Source organism: Phyllostomus discolor, chromosome 1 (genome assembly GCF_004126475.2).
Source record: "Phyllostomus discolor isolate MPI-MPIP mPhyDis1 chromosome 1, mPhyDis1.pri.v3, whole genome shotgun sequence".
Lineage (NCBI taxonomy): Eukaryota > Metazoa > Chordata > Mammalia > Chiroptera > Phyllostomidae > Phyllostomus > Phyllostomus discolor.
In genome coordinates, this window is record NC_040903.2 from 90,189,967 (window position 1) to 90,203,407 (window position 13,441).

The 13,441-nt window shown below is 34.1% G+C and overlaps 1 protein-coding gene across 1 annotated transcript in view; it reads right to left on the reverse strand.

Annotated features, from left to right (window-relative positions):
• Positions 1-6,114, reverse strand: part of LOC114492614 (microsomal triglyceride transfer protein) — a 45,367-nt gene extending 39,253 nt beyond the window's left edge. Inside the window, exons 1-2 of the mRNA XM_028507024.2 lie at positions 5,952-6,114; positions 23-210 (exon numbers count right to left, since the gene is read on the reverse strand). Coding sequence (XP_028362825.1) covers positions 23-210; positions 5,952-6,012 — 249 coding nt within the window. The 5' untranslated portion in view covers positions 6,013-6,114. The remainder of the gene's footprint in view (positions 1-22; positions 211-5,951) is intronic.
• Between the last annotated feature and the right edge of the window lie 7,327 nt (positions 6,115-13,441).

Here is a 13,441-nt window from a genome sequence, read left to right on the forward strand (position 1 = left end):
CTCTGTGGTAGCAAATGCCCACCGTGATTTGGATCAGCTGGTCATCATCACCATCAGGATTCCTCCACAGTAAGACGACATCCACATTGGATGAAATTCGGTAACCCACACTGTCTTGAACTTTTCCTTTGCCCTGATTAATAAAAACTTCAGTGGAGTATGTGAGTTTGTACAGTCGGTCATTATTTAAAGAGAGACCAGTTGTATGACCTGCATAAAGAAAGTGACAGAAGTCAAGTGTTAGTTATAAATTATCCCTCAGACCAGGGACTGGGCTATCCTCTCACAAAGTGGTGACCAGTGGGGGCCTAGTGAATATTTGCTAAAAGATGGTTCTACCTCTCCATGTGCTAAAATCATTGGTTTGGACAGCAACAAAAATAATAAACAAATAAGCTTCCACTTTATAAACATTAGTTTGTATTCCTAGTCAATAATCTAAATATTGCTCTAGTTGAACTACAAAATGTTGTTGAAAATGTCATTGTATTGCCTTAATTATATGATGATTTCTTCTCCCACAACCCAGCTTTATTAAGGCATAATAAATATGATTTCAAGTAGAGGCTCAGTCCTGGGATTTTTTAAATAAAGTTAATGAAATACATTTGTAATTAATAATTGCAAAAGTTATGAACCATTGCAAAAGTTATTTTAAGGGTCAGGAGGCAGTTTCTCAAACAGGATTTTTGAATATTTAAAGAATATCAGTCCAATTCAATTCACTTTGTTAATTTAATTAGTAAACTTTTAGTACAAAGGTACATTTCAAGGTTACACACATATAAGTTTAAATTAGCTGTTTCTGAATAAAATATTTCACTACATAAAATCCTAGCACAGGCTTTAAAGTGACAGAGGCAATTTAATATCATATAGTACACAAATCAGTATTGTGAGCCAAAAAAATTGATACAATACATGGAGGACATCCCATACTTTTCAGTTCAGTTTAATTTACCCAAAGAAATGTGTAAGAGCAGGATCAAGTCTTTCTTAGGGATGACTTGAAGTTTATAGTTTTACAAACATTTTTTGCATATTTTATATCTATAGCTCTCAGGAGGTAGTCAAAAAAATTTCAATGTACATTTTTTCTCAGTACTAATGAGGTTGCATTACCTAGTTAACTATAATAGGCAATCATAACTTTGTTCCCCCTCAGGAAATATGTGTATGAAGGAAAACACAGGATAGGAGGTTGAGATGAGTAGGCCAGAGTGAGGCAGCTGAGAAAAAAGTAAGATTACTTTGCAAAGTGAAAACAAAATTTAAAAAAGCCCTGAAGAGTCTATATCGTCTACTGTCTCTATCACCTACCACAGCACCTACTGCCCAGAGGAAAAAATGGTCAAAATACAGTCTAATAAACTAAGTGTTTTATATGCATTAACATATTTAATCCTCACAAAAACCTAATGGGTTAGGTGCTATTATTAATCTCATTTCATAGATAAGGAAATGAAAGGGCACAGAGATTATACACTTTATCCAAGATCATCCAGATAGTTAATGGTAGAGTCAGGACATGGACCCAGGCTGTCTGGCTTTAGAGGTCATGCTCTTACCTATGCTCTACACATCTAAGCCTAAAAGTGTTAGGCTGAACACTTTTCTATTCCTAGGGAGTGAGCTAGTTCATTCGTTCATTCATTCATTCATTCATTCATTCAACAAGGATGTACTGAGCACCTGCTGGGTAGTGGGTACCTTTCCAGGCTCTGGTACTATACCAGTTAACAAGCAGACAAAATGCCTATCTTTGTGGAGTTTATGAGCAGGAGATGGCAATGAGCTTATATACTCAAAAGTATATAAAGAAAAATGAAACAGAAAAGGGAATGGAGATAGTGAGAGAAAGACCTTTGTGAGAAGGTAATATTCCAGGCAAAGGCTTTAGGCTAGCCACATGGATACGTGTGGGAAGGGCATCCCACACCCCTACCACCCCATCCTCCCTATAGAGAAAATAGCATGTTCAAAGGCCCTGAGGAGAGTTCATGCAGGTGTGATGGAAGAACAGCAAACAGGCCAATGAGGCTGGAATTGAGTAAAGAAAAGACAGCAGAAGGAAGTAAGGTCAAATAGGTGCCTAAGGGTGGCAGGGAGATCTGGGGGGCATTTGCATAGACTTAGAATTAGACTCTGAGTAGATGTGTGGTAAAGTTCTGTGATCTGACAAACCTTCAAAGAAAGAGGATAAGGAAACAAGACCTAGGAATCTGGAAAAGCCAGGAGAAGGAAGTGTGGAATTGGGTATCCAAGTTTATACTCATAAAGATAAAAACAGGCTGTGTCCAAGCAACAAGTGAGGCAGAACCTCAGGTAAAATATACAGAAGACAGAAAAGGTCAGGAAAAACCTTGAAGGAGATGAAGTCTGTAACTCCCTCCAGCCTCCCTTACTGCCACTCTTCTACATTTTAAGTGGGGACGGTGCTGCAGGTTCAAACATTGGCTTTCAGGTCAGGAAAGATATTTTGGACAGAGAGGACTTATTTTAATAATATCTATCAAATTCTGCATAAAGCATAAAGGAAATACCTGTTTTCCTATCTAATCCTCACAGTGATTCTAAAAGATAAGCATTATAAGACATGAGAAAAGCTGACTCTGCACTCAACTCAACAGATACAATGCCAAATTTGACATTCAGATTTACTGAGTTCCAAGTTTTGTGGACTACATGAAGGTGTTTTCTGATTAAAGTAACTATGAAAAGTTTGTAGAAAGGTAGCCTCCCTTAAATTCTGAATTTTTCCAAATTACCACATTGACCATTTTTGCTTGGTTTTACTTTACTGGCCAATTTACTGGCCAATATAATGTGAAAAGGGAAACATATGATAGAACCCTTTTTTACTATGACTTAAAAGTGGTAAAGCACAGGAAACAATAAGCCTTATTCTCCTAGAACTTTTTCCTACCTCTTTCAAGAGAAGATAAAGCCTAAAATGGTTCAAATAAGTGGATTGTGTTGTAGTGTTGTCCCTGTTATCCTTACCTCTTTGATAAATATCTCCCTCTTTATTTTTTCAGAGATCTGGCAACACTGAGCAATGGGGCATGCATGTCCTTTTTATATTGTTAACATAATTTGCTTTAAGGTGTTGCTCTTTAGTGTGTGCAGAATGGCATATTCTGAAGTTGATGTCAAATAAACCCACAAGAGAAAGAGTCAGTACTTCTTCAATGTGCCTCAAGTGAATCTAGAATTTTTAATTGACTTAAAGGCAACAAAATTTAGTTTCAAACCTTTTAGGAAAGATCTTAAAATACTCATTTATCAAACTTAGATGAATACAATAGCACAGTTAATTGTCTCAAGCAAGAAGACAAAGTAAAGATAAATCAAAGGTGAAGTTTGAAGAGACAGTGATAAGGATGACAGGTTATGGGATTTAGGATTCCACCAGAAAACTACATATAAGACTTGAAGTAAAGAGTAGGATATAGGATAAGATGAGAAAATGGAAGATGGTTAATATGAATGAATTAAAAGGTGTAAGTAAGGCTGGGGAAAGAGAGGAAGACTGGAAGTGAAGAAACAGCTCGGGTTCAGAGGGGATGAAATTAAATAGAAAGTTTATGTGCGGGTTATCAGAAGTGAAAGCACTGTAAAGAAAACCAGAAGATGGCACAGAATAGATCCATCATTACAAAGTATGATTTGGAAAAACTTGAGTTCTCAGAATGTTCACACTTAGCATCTCTCCTCTAAATAGACTCTCTTTCATATTAATCTGAACCCCTTCCTCCATTCTCTTCCCAGCCCAATCAAAACCCACCCAAATCTGGTAATTTGCTAAGTAGTTGCAGTGACACTTAAATTTGAGATGAGTTTTGAGGTGGTGAGTGGAATCCCCAATATTTATAATGTCCTGGTTTTAAAGTAAATTCTTCACAAGTAGTTTGCTTGTTAAATATCAATCATTATGGATAGCAAGAAAATTATTATTAAATCATGGTACCATCATACAAAAGTTGATCACATCTAGGTAGAGAAAGTCCTGAACTTTTTATTTATGATATTTGGCATAAGCAGCTAGTACCATAAATCTAATGACATTAAGATTTATGGGTAAATCTTTGGGGCCCTCACTGGCCTAAGTTCATTTCAAGATCTTGGAAGGGGACCCTAGTATCTTTTATTTCAGTAACATTTGCAAAAATAAGATGTTTTTGTAATTTTTCCTCAAAGATGACCCTTAGGTTGCATAGTCTTCAGGTTCAAAAAATCTGGATTTACCACTGAACTTGAACACAACAAACTGTAACTGTCTCCTTCTAAACCTGTGTGTTACTGTTGCCTGTCTGTATTTTAAATCTTCATAAGTGCATGTATTTGAAAATATCAAATTATGCAATTTTCTTATTTATAGGGTGAGGGAAAAAAGAGAAACCCATAACAACTACTATATCTCAATTATTTTCCTCAAAATAATCATGGTATTAGGTTTGATATTATGTTGTAAAAATCACTCATATTTCAAACACACAGGTTTATTTGACAAATAATAAAATAGTAAGTTCTCTATCTAATAATTCTCAGTCAGATATAATTTACAAACTTTTACTTTCTTCTCAGAATTTTTTTTTCATCCAAGTAGGGACTGTATCTTTAAATACCAAACATTTTAGAAACCAGTGAAAAATACTATCACTTTAAGAACATAATGTTGAACATAAGTTCAAGAACATAAAGTGTCATTTGCTTATGTAAAATAATTTAAATTTAGCCCTCCATTTATTGTTTCAATAAGAAAGATTGTCTTCTCATGTGGAAATTTTCCATACAAAAAATCTTGAGAAAAACCTCACTTTATCATCAAAAGCCACAATTATCCCCAAAGGGTTTTTAAAGTTTACAAATACACTGTTTTATCAAGTACTTAGAATACACAGTATTCAACATTTGTTAGGTGTGATGGGAAGAAAAGACATGCATTTTTATATATAATTTTAGAAACTAAATAACATCTTGGGAGGCAGATGAGAGCATTTAAAACTTAGATAAAGTAAATCCCTTTTTACTCCTAATAAACAGGATTTGTTTATGCATTAAAAAAAAAAGAATACACAGTTAATAAATAGAACTTTATCATGCTAAGTTATATGTTAGATCCTTTACCTTTGATAGTGCTCCCTCTTAACGGACTCTAAAAAAGTGATCATTTTACAGGTGCAACATTTAGAAATCCACAGACTGTATAAACCAGCTAATTTAAAACAAGATTCCATATCAATACATTTCATACATCTTTTTGAAACCACTAGTCATAAAATGTTTTTCTCTCAAAGGCCTCAATTCATGGGTGTTTTAAAAAGTCAATTTTATCCTAAAGAAGAAGCAATAACTAGCAATAATATTTTTCCAAAGGTAATAAATATTCATTCTTAAATGTATGTAGTTTTATTTTCTGTAAATAAATGATAATTCTATCATTTCTAAAGAGTAATGAAATTAAACAAGTGCTTTACCATTTCATTCATAATTCTTTGGCAAATCAAATGCTTTTTCATTGGGTCTAATTCTTGATGTCACGTTGCTAAGCAACTAGAAGGAAATTTAAGAAATGTTTTTTTTAATCCTCTTTTACAATTTAAATGAAGGAGCTGCATTCAGTGAGTGACCAACAGCAGCAGGTAACAATAGCTTGCATCTTTTTTTCTCTCTTTTAAAAATTGACCATGAATGAGAAATTGAAGCAAGAAGCACACTAAACTGAGGAAATGAAACAAAAAGGAACTTCTGTTTTCTTAATGTATGGAGGAATTTGAATTTGGTTTTTATTCTAATCTAGCTATGCCTTCACAAACATTCCATATTTACATGGTTTTAAGATGGTTTACTTAGAAACTTTTTCACCATTCACACACACACACACACATACACACACAACTTCCCCTCAAAGATAAATTAAAGTTTAGAAAAAGGCAACACGAACTTACCTTTAACAGAAGCTGAATATGAGGAAATGAAGCAGAGAAAAAGCACAGCAAGAAGAATCATATTGACTAGCCACCCTCTAATGCATCCAGTACCCAGCAAGGAGTCACTAAGAAGTAGACTCTTCTGACGGCAGTGAGGGAATGTCCCTCCTTAGAACCTGTAATGATAATGTTTATCTTTGGGGAAAGGTCAGATTCCAAACTCCAAAATCAGGACCTAAGTTCACCAAAGGGCTCACTATTAATGATTAAACACAGGTGGGCTGTAGTTTTCGGTCTTTCATTCTTTAATTTTTTTTTTACTCAATAGGGAAAAATCAAGAAAGTTTTCACTTTGGAAAGCTAAACTAAACCAGTCCATCTTCTTATATATTCAGAAGTATTTAGGGACATTTGAGGAAAACTGATGGTGATACTTCTCTGCTCAATAGTAATCATCATGCTTATGATATTAAATGCCTGTCTTCATGTTTTATCACTTTATGTGGAAGGGTAGTGAGGATTTTCACACTCAGCTTAACTTAATTGAGTTGTATTATGTCTTGTATGTTCATCTTTGAATGCGTGCTATTAGAAGAAATCACTCTGAATTTTAGGGCTTAAAAATATTTAAGTTGTGCCACCACCAATCACTTCAAAATAATGTTCAAGTAGGTAGAACTTTAATTTCTGAAACCTAGATGATCAACATTGTTTACTATTAACACATTCTCAGGCCAATGGAGTATGTGAGTATTTCATAGTAGATGTCTAGCTATATCTAACGACAAAAAACAGCTAGTCGTCTAAGTCCCCAAAGTGACTGGAGTCCATGCTTTCTGAATCCCATTTCTAGGAAGAGATTCAGATGGGGAATTCTAATCCTTAGCACTATTGCTACAAAAAATTAATTAGGAAACATCTCTAGAATCAGAGCAAATACCCTAGTATAATGAAGGCCATGCTAACTGAACACACTTTTATCCTTGAAAACTCCCACAAGAGAGACCTTAATACGAACAATGAGGTAGCTTGGGTGGCATGTGTGGGGTTGGGTAAAGAGGGAGTAAAATACTCATGAAAGGCCATTATAATGAACTTGAAAACACTTAAGACCATGTTTAATTATAAATGAGTTCTTAAATCTACCCTCATCTTTCTCAGAACATTTTCTAGAATCTCAATCTTTAATTTAGACAACCAACCCATGTAAAAGACAGCCAACTTAATAGGGCCACAAAATAAAATGTAAAATTTAAAATCTACAAAGCTTATATAAAAAACTAAAAGTTGAAAATTATTCATCTTTGTCATCTATTGAGGTTAGAACTTCATTTGCTGTCATAAATTTTGTATATAACTTATGGCTAAAGTACCTATACAAAGATAAAATGCTGGCTTGTGACTTTCACATTAAAGTTATAAGTACTAAGTTTTCCTGGGGTGAACAGACAAGGCCATTCTTAGAAAAATGCTTTCGTTTTTATTAATAAATAAGTACAAAGTAAAGTGAATGTCCTTTATTGCTTTATTGTCCTTTATTGTGTTACTATATTTCTGTGTGTTTCCACAATTTCTGCATTACAGAGGGATACAAAGCCATTATAGTCACTTAAACTTTACGTATTTATTTAAATTAAGGATTAGTTTGAATCTTATGTGATTCTATGAGAGCTGTTTTTGGCTTTTCCACTTGAGGCTCACAGTTACATAGACCTTTAGTTTTTGTGATTAGACTAAGTGAGGCATGATACGTGTCTCTTCGGGTAAAGTACCATTCGTTGTCAGGTATCAGAGTCCAACTAATAAAAGGTATATCACTATTGCCTAATAAATCCTGTTTCACTTGAGCATTTGCTTTCCACAGGAAAACTCCTGTGTCTGTATTAGTCATTTCAATACAGATTGCTCAAATAAGGCTGCTTCTGTTGGTGATAAATAACATCATCTTCATGTAACTTTTTCTATTTACAAAGATATTTGAAAGATTTAGGATTGCTTCATCCAAGATGAAGAATGCCAAACACTTTCCATAATCAGTGAATTTTGTGTACCAAAGAAGAGGCTTTCTCCTCTGCTGCCTTTTTGATCAAGCTGAGCAAGCACTGTACACTGTATGTGGAAGATACCTCCCAAAACACAACAGCTATTTTACATGGCATGTGAAGCAATACTGAAACACAGCACAGAATAAAACTAACAAGAGCTTCCATCTATGGACTGATTACTATATAGAATACTCTATGCTAAGCACTTTACATTTTTTATAGTATATCTTAACAACAATCATTTCTCATATTAGAAAAATGAGGCTCAGATTAATTTAAGACAATGATTTAAGAATTATACAGCAAAACAAACTTGAAATCTAGGCCCAAAATTCTTCTTTACTTAAAAAATATTAGAAATAGAAAATGGAAAAATTGATTTCCTATGGGTGATATAGAGTTATTAATTGGGACTCTCCTTTAATAAGTCCATCACAACTTTGTATGGAGGTTAGCAAAGCACTTGACTGCTGTGCTTAGATGTGCCTGGCTGAAATTACAGAGGCAAACATTGATCTGTGCTATCCAGATTAAAGTCAAATAACAGATTTTAAAACAATGCTATTACAATGAAATTTTGCTGGTAGTACATGACACTGGGTAATACTGCTATACTACTATTTTGCAGTAATAAATAAGAGACTATGAAATAAAGATGAATGACTAATTCCAAAGTACAGCTGTGTTTCTGTTAAGTATCAGAGGTTGTTAGAAGTTAACTCATTTTCCTTGATTAGAAGATAAATGAATTTTGCCCCACTAAAGGCGGAAGAGAACATATTACCATACTAGATATAGATATAAGTAGGTCAGGTATCAATACAGGAATAAAAAGTCTTTATAGCATCAGAACACTGTACTCCATTCTTAAAAAAAAAATCAGTGAAAAAAATTTTTAGAGGGGTATTCAAGTTATCCTTAAGTGGTCATAATAAAATCTAGCATTAGTTTAAATTCAGTGAGGGAATTAACATTTTTAAGGAATCCTGAAAAAATATTTTCAGGTCAAGAATATTCTTATGATGTGTGCCATTGCTGGCATGGCTCAGTGGATTGAGTTCCAACCTTCAAACCAAAGGGTCACCTTTAAACCAAAGGATTCCCTGTTAGGACCCATGCCTGGGTTATGGGCCAGGTCTCTGGAAGGGGACTCATGAAAGGCAACCACATGTTGATATTTCTCTGTCTTTCTCCCTCCCTTCCCCCTCTGTAGAAATAAATGAACAAAATATTTTTTAAAAGAATATTCTTATGATGTGATGAAATCTTCTATACCATGGCAAAGTTATAGAATACATATACTCTTTCAAAGGTAAGATTTCTGTTTGAGAAAAGAATAGTCACTAAATGCCTTTTCTTAACAAGTAAATTTGAGACTTAGGTTTGAAACACTTGGAATCTAAAACTCTCTAAAAAGATAGTGATTTTTTTTAACAACCAAAAATACCTTATGGGTCAATAACAGTCACCCTAAAAGGAATCTAACTTTATATTATCTTTAGCCACACAAAACTGAATTTCTAGCATTTAAAGAAGATAGTTGATGGCTTTCTTTCAGTAGATGAAAGAGATGGCTCTTTGTTGTAAAGAAAACAAAATAAAATTTTGACTAGAATAATTTTATTTATAAAGGCAGACCAGAGATTCCCCATATAGCCTGCACTCAGTTTCCTCTATCGTTAATATCTTACATAACTGTGGTAAATTCATTAATATTAAAAATATTGGTATATTATTATTAACTAAAATCCACATATTACTTGGATTTTCTTTTCTTTTTTATTAAAAATTTATTTTATTGTTCTATTATAGTCGTCTGCACTTAATCAACACCACACCCCCTGACACAAGCCCTCCCCAACTCGCTCCCTTGCTTCCACCTGCCTTGGTTTTGTCCATGTGTCCTTTACAGTAGTTCCTGAAAACTCTTCCCCCTTCCCCCATTATCCCCTCCCACCTCCTCTCTGGTTACTGTTTGATTGTTCTTAATTTCAATGTTGCTGGTTATATTGTGCTTGCTTGTTTGTTTTGGATTTTCTTATCTAATGCTTTTTTCTCTGTTCCAAGATCCCATCCAGAATATACTACTATATTTAGTTGTAATGCATCCTTAAGTACATCTTGGTTGTGACAGTTATTTGTAGGAGGTTCCTCTATTGCAATTTATGGGATGTTTTTCTTATGATTTGACTGGGCTTATAGGTTTGGGGAAGAAAGACCACGGAGGTACCATTTTCATCACATCCTGTCAAAGGTATATACTATTAACATGATTTATTACTGTTGATGTTGACCTTGATTACCTGGCTGAGCAGTGTTGTCAGGTTTTTCCACCATAAAGTTACTCTTTTTTCCACTTCCTCCTTATACTACACTCTTTGGAAGGAAGTGCTACATGCAGCCAATATTAAAGATTAGGGACTTATATTCCTCCTCATTCAGGATGGAGTATTTATATAAATAAATAATTTGGAATTCCTCTGCATGAGAAATTTGTCTCTCCTCCCCCGTTTATTTATCCTTTATATCAGTATGGATTTATGAGTATATTTATTTTATATTTTGGGTTATAATACAACTGTTACAGCATTGGCCATTGGGAACTCTCAGTTGGCCCCTGTGCTCCTTTGACATATCCTATCCATGTGTGTGAGTGTGTGTGTGTGTGTGTGTGTGTGTTAAAGAATTTCCTTAATTTCTGGCACTGCAAGATGCTCCAGTTTCATCTTGTACATTTTCATCTTGTCATTTCTCCAAGGAGCTCCAGTTCCTTTCATTGAAGAATGGTATTAGAAACCAAAATATGGGCACAAAGTGTGCTCCTTGTATGTTAAGTCTTCCAACCCATGAACACAGTGTATTTCTACATTTAGATCTTTATTTCTTATGTCAGAGTTTTGTAGTTTCCCTCATATAGATCCTGTATACGTTTTGTTAGATTTATACCTAAGCATTTCTATTTTGGATTCTAATGTATTTTTGTATTTCAAGTTTCAATTGTTCAATTGACTTTTGTATGTTAACCTTGTATCTTGTGACCTTGCTGTAATCACTTAAGAGTTCCATAATGAATTTTTGTCTCAGATTTTGGGGAATTTTTTACAAAAACAACAATCATGTCACTTGAGAACAGTTTTACTTCTTGTTATTTCCTTTTCTTGTCTTATTGAACTATCTAGGACCTCCAGCATAATATTGAATACGTTTGTGTACTTTTTATATTACATAGTCTTTTTGAGTTCTGAGTTTTCCAATTACTTTATGAGTTTTTTTGGTTTTATGTTGTTCTATTTTCTATCATATTTGAATGTTCTCTTGTTTTGAAATATTGGGTTATATTTTTCAACATTTTTCATGCTCCATATTCATTTTTATTAAAACAGCTTTTAATAGGATTCACATATGATCTTTCTCATGGTTATTTTTGGGCTAAATAAGATATTCTGTACTTTGAAGAGGGGGGGTAAAACAGTTCTTCTAATCTTACGGTTCTAGAACTTCCTTTTCTGGTGCTTTCTTGTTATTTCTTAGCTTTGTCTCCCCTTCTCTCCCACTTTTATCTATACCTGTTTTAATTTTTTCCTTTGCCTCTATTGTCCCTGTCCTGATCAAGTTGAGTTCTCCTCCCAGAAGTTTCTCCTTAATATTGGGTTTTGTGCAAGAAGTGAGCTCAGGTTTAAGTTTTGAAAGTTCGTAGCCTCAACCCCCCACATACACACACCCTTCTAGAACTTTTCAGATCTTCCTGCTCATCCTTTTGTACTCACTCTGAAATTAGTCTGCCAGTTTTGTTGATTTCACATTGGTCTCCCTTGCTTTTCAATGAATACCTATTGGCAGGTGCTCTCATAGCCTTCAGATGCTATGTTGTCATCCCACTATTTCCTCCTACACAGCTGTTGATACTTAGTTGGTGGTTTGTTCCCATCCACTCATATTTTGAAGTTTAGAAGAATTCTTTTTCACATTTTTATGTTGTAGCTATGATATGAATATGTTGTCATTAGTGTTTTCCTATCCTAGATGCTCTACCTATTTTTATGAGACAATTCAGACTATACTGCCTCCATAGTCGCCTTCCTAGAGTCTTCAACATTCATATTACTTGGAAGGGGGGTAAATAAGGAATACAAAAATGTTTAACTTTTATTTTTGAAGTCAATAAAAATGCTAGTTGAATTTATTATAAATGATATATTGATTCTGCTTTTAGGTACCTTTCAAGTCATCTTTGAAAGTTCATTTATATTTGGTTTTCTTAGCTGGAAATTAGTGTACAATTGTCCCTTGGTATCCACATGAGATTAGTTCCAGGATGCCCATGGATACCAAAATTGAAGAGTACTCAAGTCCCTTATACAAAATGAGGTAGTATTTGCATATAACCTATGCACATCCTCCCATACACTTTGAATCATCTCTAGATTACTTTATAATACCTAATACAATGCAAACACTATATAAATAGTTGTTATACTGTATCATTAGGGAATAATTACAAGAAAAAAGTCTGTACATGTTCAGCACAGAATAACCATTGTAGGCCTAACTACATACACGATAAAACTAAAATAGGTTTACAGTTGCTTGTATGGAAGATAATACAATTAATAAATATCAATACAAGAATAAATTGTTTCACACTCTTACTATGATAAACTCACTTTTGCCCCACCCTGCAGTACACATCAGCAACGACCCTTGGAACCTGCAGGGACTGGCTGTATAGTCCTCTGGACTGGCTGTATTCACAAGTGTTGTTCTGTGCCCACAACTCCCCATCCCAACTTGCTGTGCAATATTCTCACACTTAATAAAATATTAGAATTAGACTTAAAATAATGAAATTTGTGGTGATTGCCCAATGTTCTCAGGCCACACAATTGGAGGAACTCATAACTCTTCCAAAAACCATTATTAATGTTTTTGTGATCTAAAATTCTGGTTCTATCTTTACCCTCTTCTCACACTACAACCTGGTCCGGTTTAAAATACTGGCTGCCAAGTGTCTGAATGTGATTCACAGACATGTTTTATTTAGCACACTCAGTATTTTTTTAATTATTGACAATACTAAAAATCCAAGTTTCACATAAAAATTGATTTTTGGCTGCTATTTAAAAATTGAGATCTGATGTCATTAGCCCACATTCCTACTTGGAACTTGGACACCGATTAAATAGAGAATGTGTTCTCATGTTTGTGACACTATTCTCCCAGATAGCTTTTCTCTTTTGTTAACTTCTAGTCCTTGTAACCATTATAAATTTGCAACCATGGACTAACATCTCTTCAATTTCAATCTCATATGTTGGTTTAAATTACCAAATATGTGATGATTTCTAAATCTGTTTCTACTTAGATGTTCTGCAGACTACCCAGAACCCACATATTCAAAATCATTTTTTTTCCAAAACCTGCTTTTCTTCCATTATTCTGTAAATGACCCAGGTAAAAAAATCA